Source organism: Eucyclogobius newberryi, unplaced genomic scaffold (genome assembly GCF_026437365.1).
Source record: "Eucyclogobius newberryi isolate DKJ021-1_F unplaced genomic scaffold, fEucNew1.0.hap1 SCAF_6, whole genome shotgun sequence".
NCBI lineage: Eukaryota > Metazoa > Chordata > Actinopteri > Gobiiformes > Gobiidae > Eucyclogobius > Eucyclogobius newberryi.
In genome coordinates, this window is record NW_027316278.1 from 29,453,432 (window position 1) to 29,480,424 (window position 26,993).

Here is a 26,993-nt window from a genome sequence, read left to right on the forward strand (position 1 = left end):
GAGGATAGAGCTCGGATTCTATTGGGAAAAGCGCCTGTCATTCAAAGCGAGCCGTTTTACGCGTCAAAACGGAAACAACGTGCTCTTACGTAATGACGTCACTATAGCAGCCTCTTATCTTTTAATAGAAGGCCAATCATTAAAGGACGTTTGCTCTTAGGGAGGATCAACCATGGATCTATTATGGATCAAGAGGCAAAGGAGCCGAAATGAATGTGGGAATCATGGGATAAGCGTTGATCTAAATTATAGGTCTAGTGAATAAATAGTATTATATTAAAAGTCATAGTGGTATCATAGTAGCAAGTGTAGCAAAATCATTATCCAAGTGGTCTGGTTCGATGTTTATTTGTTCATTAAGATGCAATATCCAAAATCCATTAGCAATCAGCTAGTGTTCATGGGTCCCGTTCAAGAAAAGAAAAACAAGGTAATAATATGTTTCAACCATGCAAATACAATCATACAATTGTATTCAATCACCATTACATTGATATTTCATTACAAAATAAAATACTGCAAAGTTGACTTCCAGTGCACATTTACAGGCCATGTATTTTAAAAGCCAGTTCATACATGACAGATTGGTTTTAAATGATTGCATATTGTGACACATCAACAGGTTCCAAATGGATATTGCTCTGTACAAAACTGTTATCTTTATGTTTTCAGAAGTTGTTGGTGTAGAAAAGTCCAACCAGGGATGAGAGTTTAGCATCGCTTCAGCTGCATCTTTGCTTTGTAACTATGTCCGACTGCGCTGTCCCTGCCAAACGAACACAAAATAATATAAAATAAAAGTTGGCTTTTGGGATGTAATGACAAGAAATAAACACTCATTTTGATCTGATATGATACAAAAGTAGGTATTTGTAGTTAGTGCTGTACAAGATTCTCAATGCAAACAGGTAATATCAGATTTATGCATGTTAATGTAGCCAATATGTGTACTCAAGTAACATTATCTTCAATTATCACCCAAATACTGCCATAATCGGCTGAATAAGAGTGAAAAAAGTATTTGGAGAAACTAGAAGACTGAATAACAGTTTGGGCAAAAAAAGGGGTTTTAAATCTGATTTATGAGTTCATAATTGGGGAGAAAAAATTATACATAATGCATAGATTCAGGTATCTCAAAATAATAGACACAAAAAAGTGCAAGTCCCTGCTCACTCACAAATGTAGTGGATATAATCTAACAAACAGGGGATGGATACAAACATACAAATACAATAAATGTATAACGACAACAGGACTAGGAAGAATAAAGTAGATGGAGTAAATACACTTTGCAGTTGGCTGCCGGCCGCCATTTAAAGCAGCAGCAACAAATGTAGTGAAGCAAAAGTAAAAAGTATCTGCTTAATTAAAGTACAAATACAGTACTTTTATGTTATGTCACAGCTCTACAGTATTACAGTCTGTTACAGTACTTTTTCCACTGTCTATGACTCCAATGAGTGTATTTAATCTCCATTTATGTTGAGACTATCCTGCAGTAATTTGATTCGACTTCGCAGACACAATAATCCAGCTGCAGCAGTCGTTTTGTTTCCATCCGAGCTCGTGCTCCGCCCCGGCCTCACCGTGACCCCCCGCGCCGTTTGAAAGGCCCATGATGAGAATATTCATCAGCAGCACTCAAGCGGCTCTTATTTTACCATCGCTCGCTGGCTGGGCTCGTGTTCTGTGTGGAGCTGCTGCTTGTTGTTGCAGGGGGCAACGGCAACCGGGAGTGACGCAAACACGACAGAAAGAAAATAATTCAATCTAAACCAGAAGGAGAACATCTGAGGTCGGTGCTACAGGACGGCGGTCGAATGGACTTGTATGGAAAGGTAAGATCAGATACACGGCAGATACGATGACAATCTGAGCATCAGATTTTCAATTTTAAATACTCTAAGTCGGAATACTTAACTCTGAAAAAAACGGTTTGCATTGTTTTTACACAAAATTCCAGTTGCTGACTTTTTTGTCTACACTTTATGTCTGTTTTTAAAATGACAAATTCATCTTTTAAAAATTCAATTCAAACTATCTCAATTCAAACCGTGAACAAATTCATGCCAAAGATTCAAGATTGATTGATCGCTATTGCCTTGCTAAGTAGCTGGTTTTATTATTATATATAAATTACATCTTTCATTTTTCCTTTTTGATACAGTACAAACAAAAATGTTTTTTCAGAGTTGAAAAATTTGCCAACATTTAAATGTACTGATTTGTTGGTAATGACTTGATAATAGGCCTGTGGTAAACATTTATGCATGCCAAAGCCATACAATACTTTAGAAATAAAAGTCTGTGTTTAAGCTATTTTATGTAATGATAACAATATATATGAAATGCCACAAAAGAAAAACCAAAAGCCTAAATAAACTTGATTATACTTGTTTCATTAACGTCAGTTTCATTTTACAGTGGGGGTCCCAGGCCGGTTGCACGTTTTTTGGGGGGTCTTGGCCTGAAAAGTTTGGGAGCCTCTGCTTTAACTAATCTAACTAGCCTCTAATTTACATTTTTGATTTGATGTTAATATTTATTTGTCGTCCTTACTGTGCATAACCATATATATTTTCCTGACACAATAAACTCCTTAAAACCTCTAATTAGTGCTGTATTGACTGAATTATATGATCCTAAAAGGCTTTTGGTAAAATGTTGCCTTTCATGTGATAATAGTTCATAACAACACCCTTTACACTAAATTAACATTAGGATCATACAAAGATGTCATAACATCATAACAGGCAATTACATGTATGCAAATTAGCAGGTACTTGGATGCTAATAAGTGTTTGTAAAATAATAATATCTTAGTTGTTTTATTATGGTTGTTATTGCAAAACGTTCAAGAAGCCTAAAAACAAATGTATGCAATATATTACCAAAAAAATACATTAAAACATATGTATGCAAAACATATGTGAATAAAGAAAAACATATATGAACATAAAGGGGACAATTAAAAAGCGTTACAACTTATTCAGTCAAAGTCATCAAAAATGGATACAGGCATCATTTCTTTCAATAGGGGGTTGTTAAATTAAAAAGGGGGTCCTGTCTTGTTCATTGTAATGGCATTTTGGTGATTTTAACCTGCTCCATGATTTTGAAAAAATATTTTTTCTTCCTCTTGTTTTTTCGTTTTAAAATGTAAAACTGTACCAAAATATTAAAGGTCTCTAATATTTTTTAGACACCAATTGTCAATAAATTTCAACTAAAATATGGGCCTGTAAATATAAGAAACAGGCTAAAAATAAATGAATAAACTCACAGATATTATGTCGGAAGTGGTTTAAGTTCCCTAAAATGTCTACAATGAGTCAGGCTCAGACAAAGTCCCTGTGTCTGCTGTTTGTGTGAATGAAACGGAACAGGACGCGTGATGTCACACTTAACAATCCCATACAGAGAACAAAAACAATAAAACGTTAAATAAAATGAAATAATAATAATAATTTGGCTGAGTGTGAGCTCGTTCCTCCTGTGCATTCAGCCATTACCGCTGCACCGACGCCTTTCCCACGACCAGGAAATCGACTGCATTCCCCACTGCATTCTGGGAAACGTAGTGCAACTCCGACCTCTGCCAGGCTCTGACTCGTGCCTCGTCATCCAACACAAAACTACTCGCCTGTCTTTCCTTCTTTCCTGATGAAAAGAGCGTTCACGGTGACGTCCCAGTTACGCACGCACGAGACCGGCTCGCTCCTGCTCGTGCCTGCCCCCCTCTTTCTCTTTCTCTCTCTCTCTTTCTCTCTCTCTCTTTCTCTCTCTCTCTTTCTCTCTCTCTCTTTCTCTCTCTCTCTTTCTCTCTCTCTCTTTCTCTCTCTCTCTCACGCGAGCCTCGTCAGCTCGGGGCGCGTGCGGCAGCGGTGGACAGCTCCGGTGCTGAAACAGTCTGCGGCGCAAGCACGGCAGCGGAGAACCAGCGCAGAGCGGAGCCAAAAGAAGACATTTTAGCTATTTTAGTCGTTTCACACCGTCGTTTACAGACAGCTCAGGGCCTGCTCCGATCCGAGGCGTGCAAAACAGGTTGGTCACTTTACATCGTTTTTCCAGGCTATTTATAGGTTATTTTTGGAAGGCGAAATGACCTCCCGCAGCGAGCGATGGCTGCGCGCGTCAGCATCACTGGGGAATCGGCGACATATCGACGGATACAGGCCTTTATCTCAGAATTGCACGTTCTTGTCCTTGCCCTATTTGTGTTTTAAGGGATGGGAGGACGAGGAACAGGAATGGAGGAGGGGAGGGCAGGTGCAGGCCCCGATATAGGTCCGTTTTTTCCCCTCCTGCAAGGGCTAAAAACAGTTATTCTGGGCGTTTGGCAGTGGAGCGCGGCGGCTTTGTCATAACATTTCACCTTGGAGCAAAGATGACTGCTCCTGACATGCTGTAGTAGTGCTCAGCTCTCTCGCAAATCAGATTTACTGCAGGGATGTACTCAATGAGCATTTCACATACGAGAATGGCTGTTATGTGACCTCCTTATGCCTATACACTCTAGTCGAGCATCCAAAATGGTGTGGAACCTCTAAGAACCACTCAGATGACTGTGACATAACATCTGCCAGCAATCCTAAACATGTCCACTGTATAAGCACGGCATTGTGTGTGTGATTTATGCATCAAATGTCGTTTTTTGTGAGGACGTCCTTAAGCAACAGAGGCTTGACGCTACATTTAAGGCCTCTTGCTACCTGGGATAAGGGAATTATTGTAATGGAGATGGACCAAAAGAGGATTCATTCAACATAGATCATAAAGGTTGCGTTCATGTGACATTCCGTCGTTCTAATCCCTATAACTATGGTGGAATTCACTGTTTAACTGTCAGATTGTAGGTGTGTTGACCTGGTTTATTGTTCACATAGGTGTAATTACTGGGCCTATCCATATAAAACCAAAAAACTGGCACACATTTTTTAACATCTTCTGTCAGTATAAATAAACAAAAGTGGAATATTTTTGTCACTACAGCCTCAAGAAGTGGTGCCATTATTCACCTCCAAAGCTGTGATTGTTGTCAGGTGAAAGGACTTATCATATAATTATTGTGACACTTTTGAGAACCCAATCGCAAACAAATGAGAAGAAGGTTCGACATGTTCTATTTTGGATATTTCTATTCAAAACAAGTCTCTCCTAGAGTTCGATGACCTCGTTAAATTCGTCAACGTCAATGCAACCCACTGTAAACCTCTCCACTCATGGTCATTTCAGAGAGAGGGTTGAGTAATGGGTTAAGCGTTCGTCTTGTAACTGGGGCTCACCAGTTTGAATCTTCAGGACACATCATTTTCCACTGATCTGGACAGGAAGGGCATCTGTGAAAATCCTGTCACACCCACATTGATAAGGCAACAATTGGGAAGTGGCCAATACACTTATACCGATTGTGAACCAGATATAAACTTCAAATCCAAAGAAATAGCATAAAGTAGTCCCATTTATCCTAGTAGTAGTAGCCAAGTTGGAAGGAAAAAATACATATGTGTCCCAAGAAAAACCTGTTGGTTAACCATGATGACAGTAAAGAAGTTTTACATTGTTTTGTTTGCTGAGGTCTATATTTTTCTCATAAATGGGCTGAGCTGATTTCAATTCCTTTTTTTGGCAGAATGATTTATTGAAACATAATCAAAATGTTCACAGTCAGGACGTGCCAACAGTTATTTCGTTACGCTGTCTTCACTATTTAAGTTACGGCTCTCCAAAACTGCAATTCTTCCCTTATTTAACCAGTAAACACTCAAAGTCGACATATTAGTTATACCATATTCTTCCAACTCAAAAAACAGCCCTTTTCCCCCGTACCACACTGACTCCACGGTGCGCTGTTGCGGAGCTAAGTGTCATGCTGCTTTGCCTGACGCAGCCTTCTGTCCCTTCTGATCAGCTGCACGTGCTACAAGCTCCTCTCTGCTCCTGCACGTCGCCCTGTTGTAGCACGCACACACACACACACACACACACACACACACGCGCACACACACACCCACGCGGCACTCATCGATACCGCTGCTCTTCAGATGAAACGCGAGCTTCTGTGTAACATAATCAGCACAGTCACATTCTGGTATCTGTCTTTCGCTTGATCACGGGCGGAGGTTGTGCTCATGACCTTCTATCGACGTGCTCTTTTCAGATGGAGAGGAAAAAGGCCCGTCCGTTTTTGAAATAAACTGATAAATTACAATTGTTGACACACACAACAAAATAAGCAGAAAACAAAAAAACAGCCGTTTGTCCCGGTGTCCATCTTGTCTTTCCTTTTTGTAAATGTCCAATGTTATTTCAGTCCAGACTTTGACAGTCAGCTCCGTCCCCGTCGTCCATCTCCTTGTCATTGCTTTTTTTTTGCTGCAGACAAAAGTACACTGCACAGGTATCCATCTATCGTTTCTGTTGTTGGAGTTTTACATCCGAGATATATTGTTTTAAAGTCAAATGGAATGAGCTCAGAGGAAGACGGTCTGCAGTGTCTCGTTCATTTCAGTTTAGAATTTATGGAAAATAAGACGGTCCCAAAACACATGGTAGAGATGAGCCACTTGACAGCTATAGTTAATAATGTGCACTGTGATTTAAAAGATTTCCTACTTATTAGTGATGTATAGGGATGACCAAAATATTGTAATATGTTGCCAATAATATTGTGGGAGGACACAATATAATGCATCATACGCTCCTCTGCTTGAATGCATTGTTTTGTTGTAGCTGCAGATAAAGCAGATGGACAACATGAAGCAATAACTGTTATCAAACTCATTTTAAATCATACTTATTTACAGTGAAAATGACAGTAATGATAGCACCAAAGGCTTTTCAAGGCTTTTTTAATGAAAAGGTGGCATTTCTACAATTACCAATATTGCAATAAACACTATACAGTGAAATTTATATTGCTATAAAAGGGCCCAGTGAAATCTAATTAAAAGAAATGAATCTCTTATAGCTCATATTTCATCTCAAGTTCATTTGCAGCCAAAGAAAACATTGAGATATCTTTGTGTGATGTGGATAGGCTCAGAAATGTGAGGATTAGCATGAACCAGTTTTAAATCATCTGCATGACTTGACTGTTGGACATTAAATACCATTGAAAACTCAGCTGCTCAGTTTTAAACCGTGGGCAGATTTAACATGAACCCGTCTGATTGTTTTGTCTCTGCAGATGGCTGCCACTCAGGACATGAAAGGGAAGGGAGAGGGAGGAGACCAGAACTTTGACTACATGTTCAAGCTCCTGATCATCGGGAACAGCAGCGTGGGCAAGACCTCCTTTCTGTTTCGGTACGCAGACGATGCCTTCACCTCCGCCTTCGTCAGCACCGTGGGAATCGACTTCAAAGTGAAAACCGTCTACAAGAATGACAAAAGGATCAAGCTACAGATCTGGGTATGAAACTCTATCAGGACACGCGGAACCGCACAATAAAGTACATACAACGTGAGGTCCAGGAATAGATGCTCGCTGGAGGTTACTGCAGATGGAATCGGAGAAGGGAACGTGCTTAGTTTATTTGAGACCTGCACGGGCAATTGTGTGCCAGAAATTACAGTAATATCTATTTATTCTGAGAGCTCTTTGATTGGTTACATCCGCCTGTCAATGACTCAGAGCACGACAGAGGCTGACCCCGTACAGTAGAAAAGTCTTTGAGATTAGAGCAGGGACAACATGTTAACTACTTTACTGTAGTGAATACAATGAGTTAAAGGAAATGCTCATTTCATTCAAATGTAAAATACAATTTTAAGAAAATGCCACTCGATCGTTTTTATATGTAGATTATAATTTATTGTGTTTCAAAACTAAGCATTAGCATTGAGGCAAAAAGACAGAAACGTCCTCTGGTCCAGTGCCATCCACCTGCACTTGATGTTTACGGCCTTGTTAGTTTCTTGTTTTATTGTAAACAAAAACAAAACACATTCAATCACATAGGCAGAAGCTAGATTTGGCGACCTTTGGGCTGCTTTTGTTTAGTGTGAATTACGCACAGAAGAGTAGAGAGGAGTGCAGAGGAACTCAGAGGAGCTCAGAGGAGCGTTGAGGAGCTCAGAGGAGTGCAGAGGAGCTCAGAGGAGTGTAGAGGAGCTCAGAGGAGCTCAGAGGAGCGTTGAGGAGTGTAGAGGAGCTCAGAGGAGCTCAGAGGAGTGCAGAGGAGCTCAGAGGAGTGTAGAGGAGCTCAGAGGAGCTCAGAGGAGCGTTGAGGAGTGTAGAGGAGCTCAGAGGAGCTCAGAGGAGTGCAGAGGAGCTCAGAGGAGTTTAGAGGAGCTCAGAGGAGCTCAGAGGAGCGTTGAGGAGTGTAGAGGAGCTCAGAGGAGCTCAGAGGAGTGCAGAGGAGCTCTGAGGAGTGTAGAGGAGCTCAGAGCAGCTCAGAGCAGCTCTGAGCAGCTCAGAGGAGTGCAGAAGGAGCTCAGAGGAGCTCATCAGAGCAGCTGAGAGCAGCTCAGATGAGCACAGAGGAGCTCAGAGGAGCTCAGAGGAGCACAGAGGAGCACAGCGGAGCGTGAAGGAGTGCAGAAGGTTTTTGTAGGATACATCTGTAGAATCTGCATCTCCAGTTACCACAAGAGGAGTGCTGATTGGCTCTGTGCTCTACACTTCTGCTGTAAAAGGTCGTGTTGTGTTGCTGGTACAGTTTAGACTGTAGAGACACACAAGCTGTCGCCCTGACGGAGTGACAGGTGGGATTGGTGAGAAAGAGCCAATAGGACTCCAGAATCTGTGAAAGGGGTGGGGTCTTCATTCTGACTGAACAACTGGTGTCCGTGTATGTTTCCTGACCTCTGGCTCAATCTCTCTGTGTGAATCAATACAGCTGAAGGCCTGACAGGATGAGAGCGCCGCAGAGGACAAGGAAAGGACTTTAACACCACAAAAACACATTCTTTTGTAGTAACGTGGTACAATTCTGTAATGGAGACAAACTTGAAGTGGAACATCATGTACGATTAATTCAGAATGTCACAAAATGATAGTGACTTGGACAGTGATGTCAGAGCCTGGTTTAAAGACATTTTATTTTACATTAACTTCCAACATCCATATTTTCTTACAGCTTTATTCCAAAATGGATTAAATTAATTGTTTGCCTCAACGTTTTACAAACAACACCCCAATAATAACAACATGAAAGAAGGTTGTTCGAATTATGTATTATATGTATTTTTTAAAAAGCACAAATCAAGCCATGAAGTCCAAGGAACTGTCTGTAGATCTTCGAGACAGGATCGCATCGATGCACAGACCTGGAAAAGGGACAGAAACATGTCTGCAGCATTAAAGGTTCCTATGGAGACAGAGGCCTCCATCATCTGCAAATGAACAATGTTTAGAACCACCAAGACTCTTCCTAGAACTGGGCCCGGTCAAACTGAGCCATCAGGGGAGAAGTGCCTTCATCAGGGAGGTGACCAGGAACTCTGACAGATCTCCAACGAGAACTTTCCAGAAGAACAACCATTTCTGCAGCAACTCCAACAATCAGGCCTGTGTGGTCAGAGTGGTCAGATGGAAGTAAAAGACACACGACAGCCTCCTGGAGAAAAGGCCCCTGAAGGAAACAACCTTCTCTGCTCTGATGAAACAAACAACCTTCTTTCACGTTGTCATTATGGAGTATTGTGTGTAGAATGACAGAAATGCTGACCCCACAATAGTTCTTCATTTTAGATCAATATCAAATGCTCTCCAAAACATTGTGCAGCCATCTTTTTTCTCTTTGATTGCCCACAGTCAAATACAAACACGCCTGAGCAGATGACACAGCAACACGCCTCGTTCCACTGATATAACCTGCTCAATGTATTCACGCGGAACGCACTTTAGTGTTTATTGACCGAGCCGGAGCCGCAGACGTCTGTGTTGTCAGTTCTAATGTAAGCGCGGGGGCAGATGGAGGTGTGCGCTCTCCTGACAGGAGTCGAGTACGTGTGAGCGCGGTGCACAGCGGGACCACGGCACAAACAACACCTCTGCTCAGCGAGAGCGCGTGGGAAAGCGACCAACAGACTGGCTGTTTAATCAAGAACTTCTCCATTTGTGTGAAGGACAGGAACAGTGCTTTTGGTGCAGCTACTCTTATTGTAAGCTCAGTTTCCTCATGCTTCCATAGATTATGCTCAGAATCTACAATGACATGCTAAGCTCAGATGGAGAGGAGACAGGATTCTCAGAGCAATAACGGGATTTTCTCATCAAGAGAAGTCTGTTTGTAATTGGTCCTGCCATTTTGCATGAAACGTATAACCATTGTCAACATTTTTGATGCATTAGTGTAAAATAATTCCCTTTAGTTCACTTTTTTCATTCAATTCTCATCTATTTGATCGTCATTTTTAAAAATGATCAGATTAAAAGAGTCAGTTAAAACTGTTTAGCAGGAGGTTCCTGTTACATAATAATCACATCCACAACCCACTTCAGTTTTTTCAGGGGCTCTTGAGCATGTTGTGACCCCGTGACCCCAGAACACATGTGTCTGAGGAGCCAGAGGCTGACACAATATATATGTGATAATGTTAGCAAACAGAGCACAGGCAGAAGTACACGGAGGCTCTTTGGCCTTTGTCATTTTTAATTAGGCTCAGAGAGAGCTGAGCCACAGAAAAGGCCCATTCACCGTGATGGCCATGCGGTTGTCACTCTTTTCATTTGCTAAATGGTAAAGTGCGAGTACAGCTCTGCTATAGAATCTCTTGTGACGAACATGGACAAGGACGAGGCGCCGATTGTCTGCAAAGCCAGGAGCTATTCCCAAAAGATGATCGCTCATGAGGTGAAATGTTTATGTGGTGTTTTAGTTACAAATCCACTGTCCTTTTGCAATACTGCAGTCAGCACACACCAGATGAGCTTATCTTTAATAGTCTTTCATTCGATCAAACATGCATTGTACATTTTATTTATTATAATTTTCAGGTTAATAAACTCAGAAAGTCAACGCTGAAATTAAATGTTTCATAATTGGACTTAAGTATTTAAAGCTGCTTTAGGAATGTTCCACTTCTTCTATTTATGCAATGTTTAATACAATCATATACATCTTATGTGTCGCCTCTCCACAGATCTGACCTGTAACTTGGCCTGGTGGTGTCACCTGCTTGTCCGTGTATAAGCGATAACCCAAAAAGTGGTTTAAAAGTATAAACCAAATCTATATTAACCGAAATGTCTTTTGTTTTAAAGCGAGACACTTTGGAGAACATTCTGAAGCTGATGTTCTGTAGTTTTGGCTTCTGTTGTTATCTCTGTTTTAATCTAATTAAATCCATGGGGAAAAAGCTCTGCACAATGGAAAATCTGATCCTGAGTAGATTTAGTAAATACTGTATCTGCTGTTTGGAGGTTTGGACTGACAGAAGACTTGTGTTGGTTTTGGCCAATTCCTTTTTCAAAGCTGAAGCACATTTTCACTAAACTGAGATTTGGGGACTTGTAATAATAAATAATAATAATAATTTAGACAAGAAAATGTCGCTGGAATTCCTGAGGCCTATTATAATAAGGCATATTTACTTAATTTGTGGGTTTGGAGAAGAAACTGACCCAGAGTCTATCCAGAAAAGTTGATTTGACGGAAAATGCAGAAAATGTCAATCAGCCGGAACTTTAACTTCTTAATGTTAAAGAGTTTAGTTGGATGGACTTTTCTCTTAAGCTTCAAACAGCACCAAAGCTCTTCCTCAACACTCTGTAATCAGTTGTTTCCCCCCCGTCTGCTCATTCCTTCTAATTGAGCTTGGGTTTTAAAATGCCATCTTCAAGAATTAAAGACAAAACATGACAGCAAAATGCCTTTCAAATCACGCACGTAACAATTAGCCGAACAATTGCTGTCAGCGTGAAAACAGACGGGATAAAGGGCTTTACATAATGGTGGTGATGCTATTGTGCTGGTGCTGGTGCTGGTGCTCGTGCTGGTGCTGGTGCTGGTGCTCGTGCTCGTGCTGGTGCTCATGCTGGTGCTGGTGCTGGTGCTCGTGCTGGTGCTGGTGCTCGTGCTGGTGCTCGTGCTGGTGCTCATGCTGGTGCTGGTGCTGGTGCTGGTGCTCGTGCTCGTGCTGGTGCTGGTGCTCGTGCTGGTGCTGGTGCTGGTGCTGGTGCTCGTGCTGGTGCTGGTGCTCGTGCTGGTGCTCGTGCTGGTGCTCGTGCTGGTGCTCGTGCTGGTGCTGGTGCTGGTGCTGGTGCTGGTGCTGGTGCTGGTGCTGGTGCTGGTGCTGGTGCTCGTGCTGGTGCTGGTGCTGGTGCTCGTGCTGGTGCTCATGCTGGTGCTGGTGCTGGTGCTGGTGCTGGTGCTCGTGCTGGTGCTGGTGCTGGTGCTGGTGCTGGTGCTGGTGCTGGTGCTGGTGCTGGTGCTCGTGCTGGTGCTGGTGCTGGTGCTGGTGCTGGTGCTGGTGCTCATGCTGGTGCTGGTGCTGGTGCTGGTGCTCGTGCTCGTGCTGGTGCTGGTGCTCGTGCTGGTGCTCATGCTGGTGCTGGTGCTGGTGCTGGTGCTCGTGCTGGTGCTGGTGCTGGTGCTGGTGCTGGTGCTGGTGCTGGTGCTCGTGCTGGTGCTCGTGCTGGTGCTCGTGCTGGTGCTCGTGCTGGTGCTGGTGCTGGTGCTGGTGCTCGTGCTGGTGCTCATGCTGGTGCTGGTGCTGGTGCTGGTGCTCGTGCTGGTGCTGGTGCTGGTGCTCGTGCTGGTGCTGGTGCTCGTGCTGGTGCTCATGCTGGTGCTGGTGCTGGTGCTCGTGCTGGTGCTCGTGCTGGTGCTCGTGCTGGTGCTGGTGCTCGTGCTGGTGCTGGTGCTGGTGCTGGTGCTGGTGCTGGTGCTCGTGCTGGTGCTCGTGCTGGTGCTGGTGCTCGTGGTCGTGCTGGTGCTGGTGCTCGTGCTCGTGCTGGTGCTCGTGGTCGTGCTGGTGCTGGTGCTGGTGCTGGTGCTCGTGCTGGTGCTCGTGCTCGTGCTGGTGCTGGTGCTCGTGGTCGTGCTGGTGCTCGTGCTGGTGCTCGTGCTCGTGCTGGTGCTGGTGCTCGTGGTCGTGCTGGTGCTCGTGCTGGTGCTGGTGCTGGTGCTCGTGCTGGTGCTGGTGCTGGTGCTGGTGCTCGTGCTCGTGCTCGTGGTGTGGTGTGGTTTGGCGAACACGGAGCTCCGTAGCTCTGGGCTCTGTGGTCTGAAGGTCAACACTGTCCCCTGGCAAGCGAGGCTCAGCGGTTGAACAATGCGCGGTTGACAAAGAGGGAAGAGAAATGCATTGTGGGTCGTATCAAAATCGTCTGCTTCTTGCTCGCTCTCGCCAAGTGGAGCAGCCAATGCTTCCCCAGACGCGGCGCACACACGGCCGTGGGTGGGACGAGAGCAACGGGAATCTATTCAACCATTATGTAATGGCTGGACTGTGAAAACGGTTAAAAATGAGTTGGTCGAAGGCATTTTGAATCATAAGTGCAGCTCAATCTGTCCCTTGTCCTTCAGTGGCACCTGTCAGGCCCAGGGACCCTGAGCTTAGGTCTGTGTATCCTGTGTATCCGGTGTACCCGGTGTACCCTGTGTACCCTGTGTACCCTGTGTACCCTGTGTACCCTGTGTTCCTTGCGTACCCTGCGTACCCTGTGTACCCTGTGTACTCTGCGTACCCTGTGTACCCTGTGTACCCTGTGTACCCTGTGTACCCTGTGTTCCTTGCGTACCCTGTGTACCCTGTGTACCCTGTGTACCCCCTCTTAAGAAAGATGTCTCAATCTTGATGGATTGAGACCATAATAAACAATAAATAAAATAGTAATACCAAGCAGGAGGAGTAACATATTGTGCAAAGCCCAGACACCAGGCAATGCCACTTTATTTGTTCAGCAGAATTCTTGCTTTACAGATGTTTCCCATGTTTAGTCCTGACTCTGGCACCAGCAGGAGGCCGGTCCATGTTTAGTCCTGACTCTGGCACCAGCAGGAGGCCGGTCCATGTTTAGTCCTGACTCTGGCACCAGCAGGAGGCCGGTCCATGTTTAGTCCTGACTCTGGCACCAGCAGGAGGCCGGTCCATGTTTAGTCCTGACTCTGGCACCAGCAGGAGGCCGGTCCATGTTTAGTCCAGACTCTGGCACCAGTAAGAGGCCGGACTCAGAGTCCCAGCTGGTTCATGGCTTTAACATACTTGTAAACTGCTCACAGAAAAGGCCCCAGTGTTGCTCTGGTCTTCGTGCTGCTCCCTCCTGCAGGTCGTCGTTGTAAAGGAGAATTGGTTGTCAATCGACCTAAATAAAAAAAGGTTAAACAAATAAATAAAAGCTGACCAAACACGGGACCTTTATGAGAATAAAATGCTTTATTGTTCTCTGCCTCAGTGCAGCACTTTGGAAACAGCTTGTTTCTATATAAATAAAGTGATTTTCACTCGCCGCCATGATTTATTTTACTTTCAATACTTTCTACATGGCTGTGCAATATAATTCTAATATGTCATGTCACGTAAGCTTTTGTGATGGTGTATTAAACGCTTGTCCATATACTGCTTCTGAGATTGCATAGGGCTTTTGAATGCACATCAGCTTCTGTTTATTATGGCTGAGTGATTAATGGAATGAAGCGAGGAGAGGATCAATCTCATCAGCTAAACCAGACTCAAAATATGGCATTGTGTCGATGCAGAGGCAGCGAGTCCAACGATTATGTGCACACCATGGAATCCACTCACTCAGACAGCACTCAATAACTGTCTTATCATTGTGTCGCGCCCAATCATTCTTACCTGATAAATATGTGAGCGCTTGAGACAAAAGTGACAACAATAGATTTATATATGAAATAAAAATGCAAAGTTAAATCAACCCCTATTTTGAGGCTAGGCAAGAACTGAAGAGTTGATTTATAAAAGCAGATACAAACTCTTCTGGCTGAGGGTGAAGGATGGATAAACATTACTCTCTCTATATGTTCTGCCACAAACGGCCTTTCAGTCAAAATACTCATCATTATTCAACAAGGTGTCATGACGTCTCTGCAACAGTGTTAAATAAGTCAGAGCTAATGTGCAGTGATGTTTGGAGCCCTGCGGTGATGGATAAAAGGGAACAAAGCAGCGCGTGTGGCTTAAAAAAGCAACTCAGAAGAATGTATTATTATAAACAAATGTATGGATCGGTGTGAAGATGGAAAGTGTGAACTCTTATTGGTTTGTTCTTGATATCAATATGTGACAGTGGAATTAAATAGCATTTTCTGAGACGGTATTTAAAGCAATTACATGACTGTATTTGTGAAAAATGTAACTGTTGTTTATTTGAATGATTGTAAGTCACTACTTATGACTGGTAATATTTGAAATTTGAAAAAAAATTTAAAAACACAGGAAGCATGCCTGACACGCTACACTGCCGATGCTAATGCTATCTAAACAAACAATATATTGACATTTCTGTTTTGTAATTTTCTACTTATATGTTGATGAATTGGAATAATGGAAAAAAGGCTTTTGGAAAACATTGTTATACAAAGAGCAAGACACCAATTCATGTTATTATTTAATGGCACTTCGTTTCATCAATTATCATTGTCTAACACTACATTCTTCTTTTTTTAATGATAGATTATTATGTCTGAGCAAAGTGTGTGGCTCAATGTGCGTTAATGTGTTGCAGGACACGGCGGGTCAGGAGCGTTACCGGACCATCACCACGGCGTATTACCGCGGCGCTATGGGCTTCATCCTCATGTACGACATCACCAACGAGGAGTCGTTTGGAGCTGTGCAGGACTGGTCAGTCGATCTATCACTGATACTTGGACGTTGCAGGTCTCTACAGCAAGGCTCACCTTCTGGGGCCAGGGCACCGGGTCCAGGGCACCGGGTCCAGGGCACCGGGTCCAGGGCACCGGGTCCAGGTAAAGCCAAAGCCGTTGACAGGTGGACTCTGAGTGTGAGAAAGTATTGTACATCTATCATCAGCTTTGGCTCGCTGCCTGCACTCAGTCCCTGGCCCCGGGAAGTGAACTCTACAAAAGTGTTGGGTTAGGGCAGGCATGTCCAAACTAGGGCCCGGGGGCCAAATGCGGCCCTCAAACCAATTTTTGTTGGCCCTCCAGCTTACTGCTATGTCGGCCCAAACAACAAAAAGTAGTACTTTTTACTGTGAAATTGGGAAAATTAAGGCATATTGATGTTATACCAACCTAATATTAATATTCTAGTTCATCGCAATTACGCCAAATGCAAGTTATTCAACAAATTCGACATTGTCACGTTGTTTGTGGCCCTTTGCCCCGTTTAAGTGTCAAAATGCGGCCCTTGGTGAAAAAAAAGTTTGGACACCCCTGGGTTAGGGTTATGAACACTATGAATATGAGGGCGCCATACGGTTCACATTTAGTTTAGAGTGAATACATGTTCAGACATATATTACAGAGAACCATACTGCTTCAGAATTAGACATGGAGATTCCCCCGACATGTGAGCGAAACCACCTTCAGTAACATTCTGCTTGTTATAGTATTTCAACTTATTGTTAAAAAAAAAAACACTCAAGGAAACACAGATTATGTTTTTCATCCGCAGACACACCAATCATGTTTTTCCTTTTTCATCTGCAAGTTCAAACTAGAAGAAAACTGTTTTGAATTTAGAACATTTTCTTTGTAAAGTTGGAATATGATTTGTAGACATCATTTGTAACCATAATCATTTGTAACCATTATAATTTAGTGGTTACAAATGAGTAAGAGTTTCATTTTATTTGAATTTGTATCCGGACATTGGGCCTATATTATCGAGGAAATGCATCACTTTAGGCATGAAAATCTCTGGCTTGGTCAGAAACAATTAGACAAAATCAGCTTGAAGGCAGTTTTATGTTCCATCCCATGAACTGTTCCACCACGTATTGTTTCTGTTCTAAGTACAAAGAAAACAAGAGGGGGGACCAAGCACAGCCCTGCCTCACCCCTCTTTCCAAAGTCACTGGATCTGTCAAGTGGCTTACACATGTTTCAGTAATCTGACTTGCCCTGGTGTGGTCCTGGTTTTAGTCCAGTTTAGTCCTGATGGAGTCTTGGTTTGGTCCTGTTTGTCCAGATTGTGTCCTCATCTACTTGACCTTTGGTTCCAGTTTGGGGAGTGGAGTCCTCGCTTTTATTTTTCACCATAATAGACCAAAGCTAAGTTATACAAAAGTAGTTTTCATAGACTAACTGATGCATAACATAAGAGCTGTAACTTACTGCTGGACCTACCGTGTAAAAGTAGACAGTACAGTAGCAAGACAAAGCAAAGTAAATGTCCCGGGTCCTCAGAGCGAGTGAAACCTGAAGCCACTGCATCAGATCAAAGACATCAACTCACTGCATGGCCCACAAAACACAATCAATGCACCCGCCAGCACCCGCCAGCACCCGCCAGCACCCTCCAGCACCCGCCAGCACCCTCCAGCACCCTCCAGCACCCACCAGCACAGGGGCAAACAGACAGACCAAACACAGTAAAAACATCTGGATGAGAAAAGGACATCTGGACTCTAGTCTTTCTGTAGCTTTGATAATTGAATTAAATTTAGGTTTTGGTGAAGTGGCAGTCGACAAAAATAAAAAAGAAGACTATGCAATAGACAGATCAAATGAAAAATCCAAATTATGAATATAATACCTTAAGAAACACATCTTTTTAAATCTCAAAATGTTAACACACAGCTTCTGCAAAACTAGACCAACTGACAAAGTAGTGGAAGTTTTGAGTAACATGTGTCTGTATTTTACCTTCATTTACAAATGTGCCGTCTTCTAAAAACTGTCTGCACATGTGAAGGACTGTTTCCTGACTTAAGAGACGCTCCGTGCAGTGTGCCACCTCAGCAGCTTACGCACCATCCTGAATCTGCTCATTCTGATAGTGATTCATGTAGAAACCTATTTCCTCATTTTAGCTCGAACAGAAAAGCCAAGCAGCAGTTTTATTAACAAGCACAGGCCGAGTGTGAATGTGCTGCTTTATTATGTCTGTAATCACTGAATATGTGCAAAGGACATACACATTCACTGAACCTTTCATTAACATCATCTTTGTCAAATACTATGTAAAGGCACAAGATGAATCATATCAAAATAATGATATCACATCTTTGTTGAATTAACCATATTGTATCTAGTTTTATATTCAAACACTTAGAAAAAGACTGATTGTGAAAGTTCTGAAGAGTCTAAAACCATGACCAAACCAGGTCTAAAACTGGAGCAAACCAGGACTAAACCAGGTCTAAACCATGACTAAACCAAGACCAAACCAAGACCAAACCATAACTAAACCAGGACCAAACCATGACTACTAACAATGAAAGTGAGAGAGTGGAGGCAGAACGTGGTAATATGACTTAAATATCTTAGTACAAACAGTTAATACAATCACTGAGTATTTGATCTGGCCTCTGTTTGGCTGAGGATGTTGTCAGGGCAAGATTTATTAACAATATCACATATTTATGGACCTAATCTTAATGGGAAACATCAGTTATTTTACACATGGTTTACACAGTTCACATTTTAGACACAAAACATTTCAAAATTTGGACCGAATTGACAGTAAACCTGGAACTAAACCTGAACTGACAGGTCTAGAACAGGACCAAACCAAGTCTGCATCAGGACTAAACCAGAATAAAGCATGAACGCACTCTTAACCGAACACTTTTCCTGCCTCACTCATGTTTGATCCTCTCTGAAGAACGGCAGTGTGTGAAAAGCGTCTGATAGAAGAAAACAGAGAGCGCTCGTAATGATGTAGATTTTGCATTTGTGCCTGAAATGAAAGCGCGAGAGGCCTACAACTGCATCCATCAGCCCAAACGGCTCTGTGGAGAAGCTTACACAATCTATTATTCATGTCATTAGAGCTATAGCCATATTTTTGGAAACTGAACACAGAAAAGTAGTTTTAGAGTGCATTCACAGTAGCACACGTCATCAAAAACGGCGAGGGGCTAAAAACCGAGACTAAACCAGAGCTAAAACATCACCAAAATGAGACGTCGTCGTGACTAAACTGCACACAAACCAGGACAGGAGCAAACACACACTCACGTATGTTTGAGTTACACTGAGAGGCATGTTTAGGATCTGTCCTGGTTTAGTCTGAAGGCCAAACACAGACACACTCACTTCATCTGTTTGTGCAGATACATGTGTTTCTTTGTCTGCGCAGCTGCAAGTGTCGTTCTCACCTTCACTGCACCTCACACACCGACGCCATGACAACATGAGAGGGAGAGGAGGGAGGAGAGAGGGGAAGAGACAGCACAGGAGAAATTAACACGTGCTAATATTAGATACCAAATCATTCACACGGGAAAGAGGTTGTAACCAGTTTGTAAGGTTATTATTCAAAATCAAGGTAAAATAGTTGTTCTTTATTCACATTACATTCAATTTGATTTGAACTTTATTCTGCAATGATGGTACATTTTAAGGTGAGACATGACATGACTCAATACACTGCATTCACCTGGAAACAACATTATTTATTATTACATTTAAAGTCCATAGATGTATGAGAGATTGTAACTTCTCCAAATGCATTTTTCTCCCACAGAGACTAAATCTGCCCTTCAAGTTGAACCAACACACACCAAACCTTACAATCTTGTACTAAACAAGATTTTGATGGATTATACAGAGATTTGTTCTAATTCAAAGCCTTCTTTATTTACACTCAGTGATCAGTGACGTTTATACTATTTGTTCTAACTTGTTTGAGGTTATTTAAGTCATAGTTATATGTTCTGCTTCCACTCTTCACGCCTTGTCGCTGTTATGAATGTTTCTAGACTGTGCACAAGCTTCACAATCAGTGTAACTGTGTCTCTAGGCGTTAGCGTTCGCGATTAGCTGCAATCTGCTTCCGTTCGCGGTGAGGAAAATGAGCTATATTTGTGATATTCCAAATGTAATACTGCCCCAAAAGCACGTTACAATATGAACAATATGATATGGCCCAGACCTAGAATGTACTTATATTTGTGAGGCACAGCATGATTTACTTCTGACTCATTCCGCCCTCAGATAAAATGGTAGCGTTTCTTTGTAGTTGGCGGGACACAGTCGGTTCTGTGTCCACTGTCGTCCTCTGTCTTCTCTGAGAATGAACCCGACTGAGCCGAGGACAGATAAAGACGTTCTAACACGGCGCTGTTAAAGTCCTCGTGTCTTTTTAGGGCCAGACACATTATATTTTAAAGGCCGTCGGGCAGTTTGATGGAGCACTTGTGACCACAGCCGCGCTCTAAAAAGGGCTCCGTCCTCTGGAGCTGATTGAATGTCAGGACTAGACAATGTCTCAAACTGGTCTCAACCGGGGCAATAGCAAGGTCTCATACCATAACTAAACCAGGACCAAACAATAAATAAAACAGGACTAAACCAGGACCAAACAATAAATAAAACAGGACTAAACCAGGACCAAACAATAAATAAAACAGGACTAAACCAGGACTAAACCAGGACTAAACCAAGACCAAACCATGACTAAACCAGGACCAAACCATGACTAAACCAGGACCAAACCATGACTAAACCAGGACCAAACCATGACTAAACCAGGACCAAACCAGGACCAAACCATGACTAAACCAGGACCAAACCATGACTAAACCAGGACTAAACCAGGACCAAACCATGACTAAACCAGGACCAAACCAAAACTAAACCAAGGCCAAACCATGACAAAACCAGCACCAAACCATGAATAAACCAGGACCAAACCATGACTAAACCAGGACCAAACCAGAACTAAACCAAGTCCAAACCGTAACTAAACCAAGACCAAACCATGACTAAACCAAGACCAAACCAAGACTAAACCAAGACCAAACCATGACTAAACCAGGTCAAAACAAGGACTCAATCAGGTCTCAACCATTTCTAAAGCAAGGTCTCAATTTGGTCTATACCAGGACTAAACCATGTATAAAACTGGAGCAAACCAAGACTAAACCAGGACTAAACCAGGACCAAACCAGGTCTGAAGGGCTCAATCAGGTCTCAATCAAGACTAAACCATACAATCTGAACGATCACTAAAGCTGAACAATAATACGTTAGAAACTGGCCCAAACGAGGACTAAAGCAAGACTGAACTAAGATTTAACCGGGACTGGGCAAGACAAAAAGAAAAAGCAGGCTTCAAGGGGTTTCAATCTGGGCTAAAAAGGCTTAAAGCAGGACTAAACCAGGCCAAAACCAGTCATAAACCGGGCTTAAAACTGGACAAAATCAACCTAAATGAACAAAACAAAAATGTTACTAAACTAGGGCTCAGCAAGAAACCAGGGCTAAATCCAACTTGAACTAGCTGTAACGCAGGACTGTATAAGAAAACTAACTCAGGTCTTAAATGTTCATCTTTACGAGTATTTCTATATATGCAGTGCCTCAGACGGCGCAGACCCCACCCCTGCCGTCCCCTTTCTCTCTCTCTGATTTGCCTTTCCCTCAGGCGTTAAATCCACTCTCCCTCGTTCCCTCCTTCTTTGTGACAAGGTTGCAGAAAAAAACACGGTTCCTATGGCAACATCGTCTTCCTGCTCTGCATTAGACCGATGGATGACGTTCCCATTTCTTGCCCGTGACATGGACGAATGGAAACGTATTACAGCTATTACAGTTAGCGGTGAATTAATCTAATTGTTTTATTTTTAGGGTTGCAAATAGTATCTTAATCTCATCCGATGTAATATTTATAATTATATTAGATTGATGTATGTTTATATAGCAGAATAAGGACACTTAGTTTTTGTTGCGCTGCAGAAATTGAAACAAGACTCGTTCTCACTAAAGAATCATACTTAGTTGAAAGTTTCCGCTGTATGTTTTCTTTTTTTAAGCTAATTACTATGCTGCAAGTGTTGTCTATTTTCCTTTGCGCTTTTGGTAAATAGTTGAAAATACTTCGTTCTACCGTGTGATGTGCCAGTTTACAATAGAAGTTGATCCTTCATTGTCTTTTGTTAAGCAGCTTCACCCGGATTCAGACCGTTTCAGGGCTCAAATAGCCTTGGAACGTCTTTTAGTTGACCACCAGGAGTATAACTATGAAGCTCCATAAGTCCAGAATGACATGTATCTTTTTCTCTCCGGTCACCATTCCCTTGAGCCAAACTCAAACAAAACCGTGCAATCAGGTTTGTTTATTTCAGTGAGGAGCTTCTCTCAGATTCAGAGTTTTGTGCTTCTCTAGTTAATTCTGCAGAAATCCGAGATATATTTCAGTTATCTGTGATCATCTTCGTAAAGTATTGGAGGAGTGTGTATTCTGGATCTCAGGTGAGCGGGTGTTAAATGCTTCCATGAAAACAGAACACGTCCTTATTGTCTGTAGCTTCTGATGGAAAAAACCCACAGAGGATCGTCAAAAACACCAACTTTTTCTGATGTATGAAATCTCAGATGGCCAAACTATCAATCTAATCATCCATACAAGTATTGGACCTTATTTTAAGTAGCAATAAGTACAAAAAACACGCACTGTCCCAGAAAGGAACTAACACTGAACCTAAACAGGCAAAATTGTCAAGAACTCCCATTCATCGCTGTGATATCCATATGGACTTTGTCAGGGAACTAAAACCAAGACATAAAGTGTGTATTATAGGTTTTTACGTTGTGCTATTTTTTACTATAGTGTTTTTATACCTGTTGTACTTAAATACTATAGTTTCACACCAATCGAGCAGGTATTTGTGGTGAAAACTTTGAAAAATCTGTGGAAAATGGTGGTTTATACATAAATGACACAAAATAAACAGCTTTTTTTGACATTCTAAACATAATTCAACAAAATTAAAGTGCTCTCATATTTTCTCATAAGTGCTTTTCATTTGTCAAATTAAAAAAATGTGACGTTAGATGAGTTTTTTCTCACTGTTTCCTAGAGTCATCAAACACAAAGTGAAATTATAAACTTAGTCCAACCCGTCAGATGCACTTAAAAGTAGGCATTACCGTATTTTCCACACAATAAGGCGCACTTAAAAGCCTATCTCAAAAAAACAACAGTGCACCTTATAATCCAGTGCGCCTTATATTAGGATTCATTCTGATTTTGATTACTGACCTTGAAGCGATTTTGTGCAGTACACGTTTTGTTTCGCTTAATGCGCCTTTTATATGAAAAATGATCAAAAATAGACCATTAATCCAGTGCCCCTTATAGTGTGGAAAATACAGTAGTTATACAAAAATGTCTTTGGCACTGCGACAACAAGAGCAGTGAGAGCAGTGCCGGAGATCAAGAGAACCTTTCTGGAGATTTGGTCATTTTTGCTTGAATTTCTTGTCATATTTTCAGATGGAAGACAAGGGTAAATTTATGGAAGAGTTTATTGAAAGAAATATGATCCATGGATGTTGAAGCGTATCATTATTGGTTTAGGATTGGCTCCACAGACTTGCCGTGCTAATGTCGTGACAGTCCCGCCTTAGGAGTTGAGTGATGGGGCACCACTTTTGGTTAGGAGTTGAGTGATGGGGCACCACTTTTGGTTAGGAGTTGAGTGATGGGGCACCACTTTTGGAAGCTGGGTGTTCAGAACCTCTTGCCTTCGTCCCTTTACCCCTGCCCTACTTTCACTTCAGCACCACCATCGCTCCTTCATTTCCTCTCAATCTCACGTTAGCTCCGCGTAAGAACACATGACTCAAGAATTGTATTTTCAAGGGTAAAACGTATACTTATTCACATTATGTCACTGCTCCACTGGCTTTGCTTTTACGCGTTTTGAATCAATTTGCTCCATTTGTTTGTGAATGAAGACAGAAGAAGTCCGGCATCCGACCCACTTTCCTACAAATGGGAATGACTCAGTATTGTGTGTTCTGAAATATTTAATTCTTCATCCTGTTATTTGTCCCGTAGGTCGACCCAGATAAAGACCTATTCGTGGGACAACGCGCAGGTGGTGCTGGCCGGAAACAAGTGCGATATGGAGGAGGAACGAGTGGTGTCCGTGGACAGTGGCCGACTGCTGGCTGAACAGCTGGGTATGTTGCGCAGGACCCAGGAAGTGGAAGTGACATTCAGTTTGAGCGCTTAAGATAAACAAAAAGGCAAAATGAGAGATGGGAGTACGAAACTGGGCCTAAACAAAGAGGCGGAATTTAAAATCTGATTTTTCTGAGCTTGTTTCTACATTGAGTTAACCAGAAATCAGAAAACAAAACTACAGAGGTTCAGCTTCACACAAAGTCAAGCCAATAGTTTGTACTCCAGAGCATAAGACCAATGACAGTACAAATAATGCTTCATATTTGTCCTTTAAGCGGTCTACAGAAGGAAGAGGTAAATACATCATGAGCTTAACGTAGTTTGTGATCTGCTGTGGATTTTTTTTTAAATCCTTCCAGTGTTATAAAGAGTTAACTCAGTATTGGGAAGTAACTAAGTACAGGGTTCAAATGCCTCTCAAACAGGAAAACATACTTAAAACTGCTTTTACTAAGGAACAAGACACAGAGAGAACATACAGACATTTTCCATGGTCCAACATGTAGTTCGACACAATTATACCATTGGTTTATGTAGCTTTTTACACTATGATAAAACGCAAGTTGATGTAAAAGTATTCTAAATATTCAGAACACAGTACTCTTTTTTTGTGGGCCATGACTGTGCTAAATGTGCCAAATGTCTCTACCCTCTTTCTCCCCATTTCACGCTGCAATTGTCCTGTCCAAAAAAAAACAAAAAGTCCAGAAAACACATTTAAAAAAACAAAAGTAGACGTGAAGTACATAATTTAATAACTAGTTTTTCCAATAACAGTTTAATAGTCGACTGTAAATGTTGTAAATGTTGTGTTTCGTCGATCAATCTTCCGCGTTCTTTCCAGGTTTTGAATTCTTCGAAACGAGCGCCAAAGATAACATCAACGTAAAGCAGACGTTCGAGCGCCTGGTTGATCTGATCTGCGACAAGATGTCCGAAAGCTTGGACAGTGACCCCGCCGTGACCTCCGGAGCCCCCACCGCCAAACTGACGGACAGCGCCCCCCCTCTGCAGCAGCAGGGGTGCAACTGTTAGCGACTGACCTGTGCTCCTCAGCATTACCCTCCTGCTAGCAGCGCCGCTCTGGACACTCCAATCCTCCAATACAGTAGTGATCTAACCCGAGTATTTGTAGACAACAGTAAACCATAGACACACTCTCACGTTCCACATTTAGAATACTGCAATAAAGGAATATCTGGAGTTGTTAAACGACTTCTATTCTGGATATTGACCTTAATTTGAGCAGTTTTGACCAGTTAAAATATACTGACTCGATGACTTCTTTCAATACATTGCTTCTTATTTCAAAACATTCCCTATAAAGGATACAAATTTAAATAAATAAACATATTTCTAAATGTATTTTGGAACCAGTTGAAAATGTCATGACATTTTTTAGCGTTTTCAGAACTCTAATAGAGAGAAGATGCAGTTAGTTGCATTTACAATATACTGTGTTTACAAGAACTAGGACAAAACTCAAATTTTACCCTACTACAAAAAAAAAAGCGTGATACTTCTTTAATCTTGTCATACACAATGGGCTCTGTGCACAGCAGCGTCGGCTAGCTCAGCGTTAGCGTCACTATTTTCCTGTCCAATTCTATGGGGTTTTAACGAGTCACGCTAAAATAAATACGTACTTAAAGAACAGTGAGTTACTGCAGGTGGATGTCACGACGTGTTAAAGACTTTACAAATGAGCTGAATACTTCCCCCAGCAAACAAGTCCGTGTTTGTACAGAGCGGTGTTTGTGAGTCGGTGCTAACGCTAATGCTAATTTCAGGCATAATAAATATAAAAAACATACACAACAAATTGAAATAACAAACTGTCGTACTCTTGAAATAAAAACAACCAGGTAGTCTTTACTTAAAATTTGAATTGGTGGCTTTCTTCTATGTTTTATTCAAAGTTAGCATTAGCTAAACGGTCCTAGCCAAAGCGCGGCTGTGCACAGAGCGCATTGAAGCAAACCTCAACTCTGCTCAATTCTGGTTTGACATTCTGAATTGAAGTCATCTTAACTAATGTCTCGATATTCGTTGCAGTGCAAACCATTGATCAAACTGCGAATAGCTGACATAGTAACGCTGTAAAGTCAACCCTAAGACCTTTAATCTTGATGTCCTAAAGTAATATAAGGAATAGTGTGTTAGCGTTGAGATTCTTCCTCTTTTTATTTTTGTACAGTCCTTTTCTATGTTTAGTTTAGTCTCCAGAAGCTGCCAGAACCTCCACCTCCTATTATATAAGATGTAGCAGCTTTCATTGAATTTTGCGTGTTTGTCGACTTGACCGGAGTGTGACGAGTGCATGAGTGAGTCCAACACATGAAACACACCCTAAGAGAGAAGAGTTTTACCATTGAAAATATTCCACCTTGGATTAAGTGGCCTTTTACCATGCTCCCCCGGCCCCTCCTCGCTTCTCTGCTCAATGAACATAACACGTGGAAGTAGTCAGGTGCGTTCAGTGTCTGCAGATGTCTCCATCCTTGTTTTGGAAAAATGAGCGTTGGATGAGAGTAGCATGCTTTTAAAAAAGAAAAAGAAAAAAAAGCCAATCTTACTTAGCTGTTGTAATCTAAAGACAAGCCTTTGCGATTCTTCGGTCAGCTGGTCATTTAGCTCGGGCAGGGAATTTACAGCCATATATAAAATGACCCTTCACTTTCACCTCGCATGCTGACGTTTTATGTTGTCGTGGTAATGTTGAATAATGGCGTCTGTGCTGTGTAGGAATTATGGTGGCCCAGAAGGTGATTTTAATTTAATTTTTTATTTTTTATTTTTTACAAATATAAAAAAAAAATACAGAAAAATCTAGATGCTTGAATTTGAAAGATAAACACTTTTTTTGCACTAAAATACATTTGTTTAAAGCAGGGGTGCTCTCAGAATGATTTGAGAGCTGCTGCCACCGCTTTTATAAATAAAAAAAAAAAAAAAATCTGCATTCATAA

General features: G+C 42.0%; 1 protein-coding gene across 2 annotated transcripts; it reads left to right on the forward strand.

Annotated features, from left to right (window-relative positions):
- Positions 1–1,789: 1,789 nt before the first annotated feature.
- rab3c (RAB3C, member RAS oncogene family) lies at positions 1,790–25,457 on the forward strand. 2 transcript variants are annotated; one of them, XM_072432623.1, is made up of 5 exons: positions 1,790–1,841; positions 7,193–7,417; positions 15,644–15,762; positions 23,896–24,020; positions 24,869–25,457. In XM_072432623.1, the coding sequence occupies exons 1-5, from the start codon at positions 1,824–1,826 to the stop codon at positions 25,057–25,059; spliced, it is 678 nt and encodes a 225-aa protein (XP_072288724.1). In that variant the 5' UTR covers positions 1,790–1,823; the 3' UTR covers positions 25,060–25,457. The 2 variants fall into 2 exon arrangements, with proteins under 2 accessions (XP_072288724.1, XP_072288725.1); XM_072432624.1 differs by lacking the exon at positions 1,790–1,841 and adding an exon at positions 3,838–4,047 and having other exon boundaries at positions 24,869–25,455.
- Positions 25,458–26,993: the final 1,536 nt, after the last annotated feature.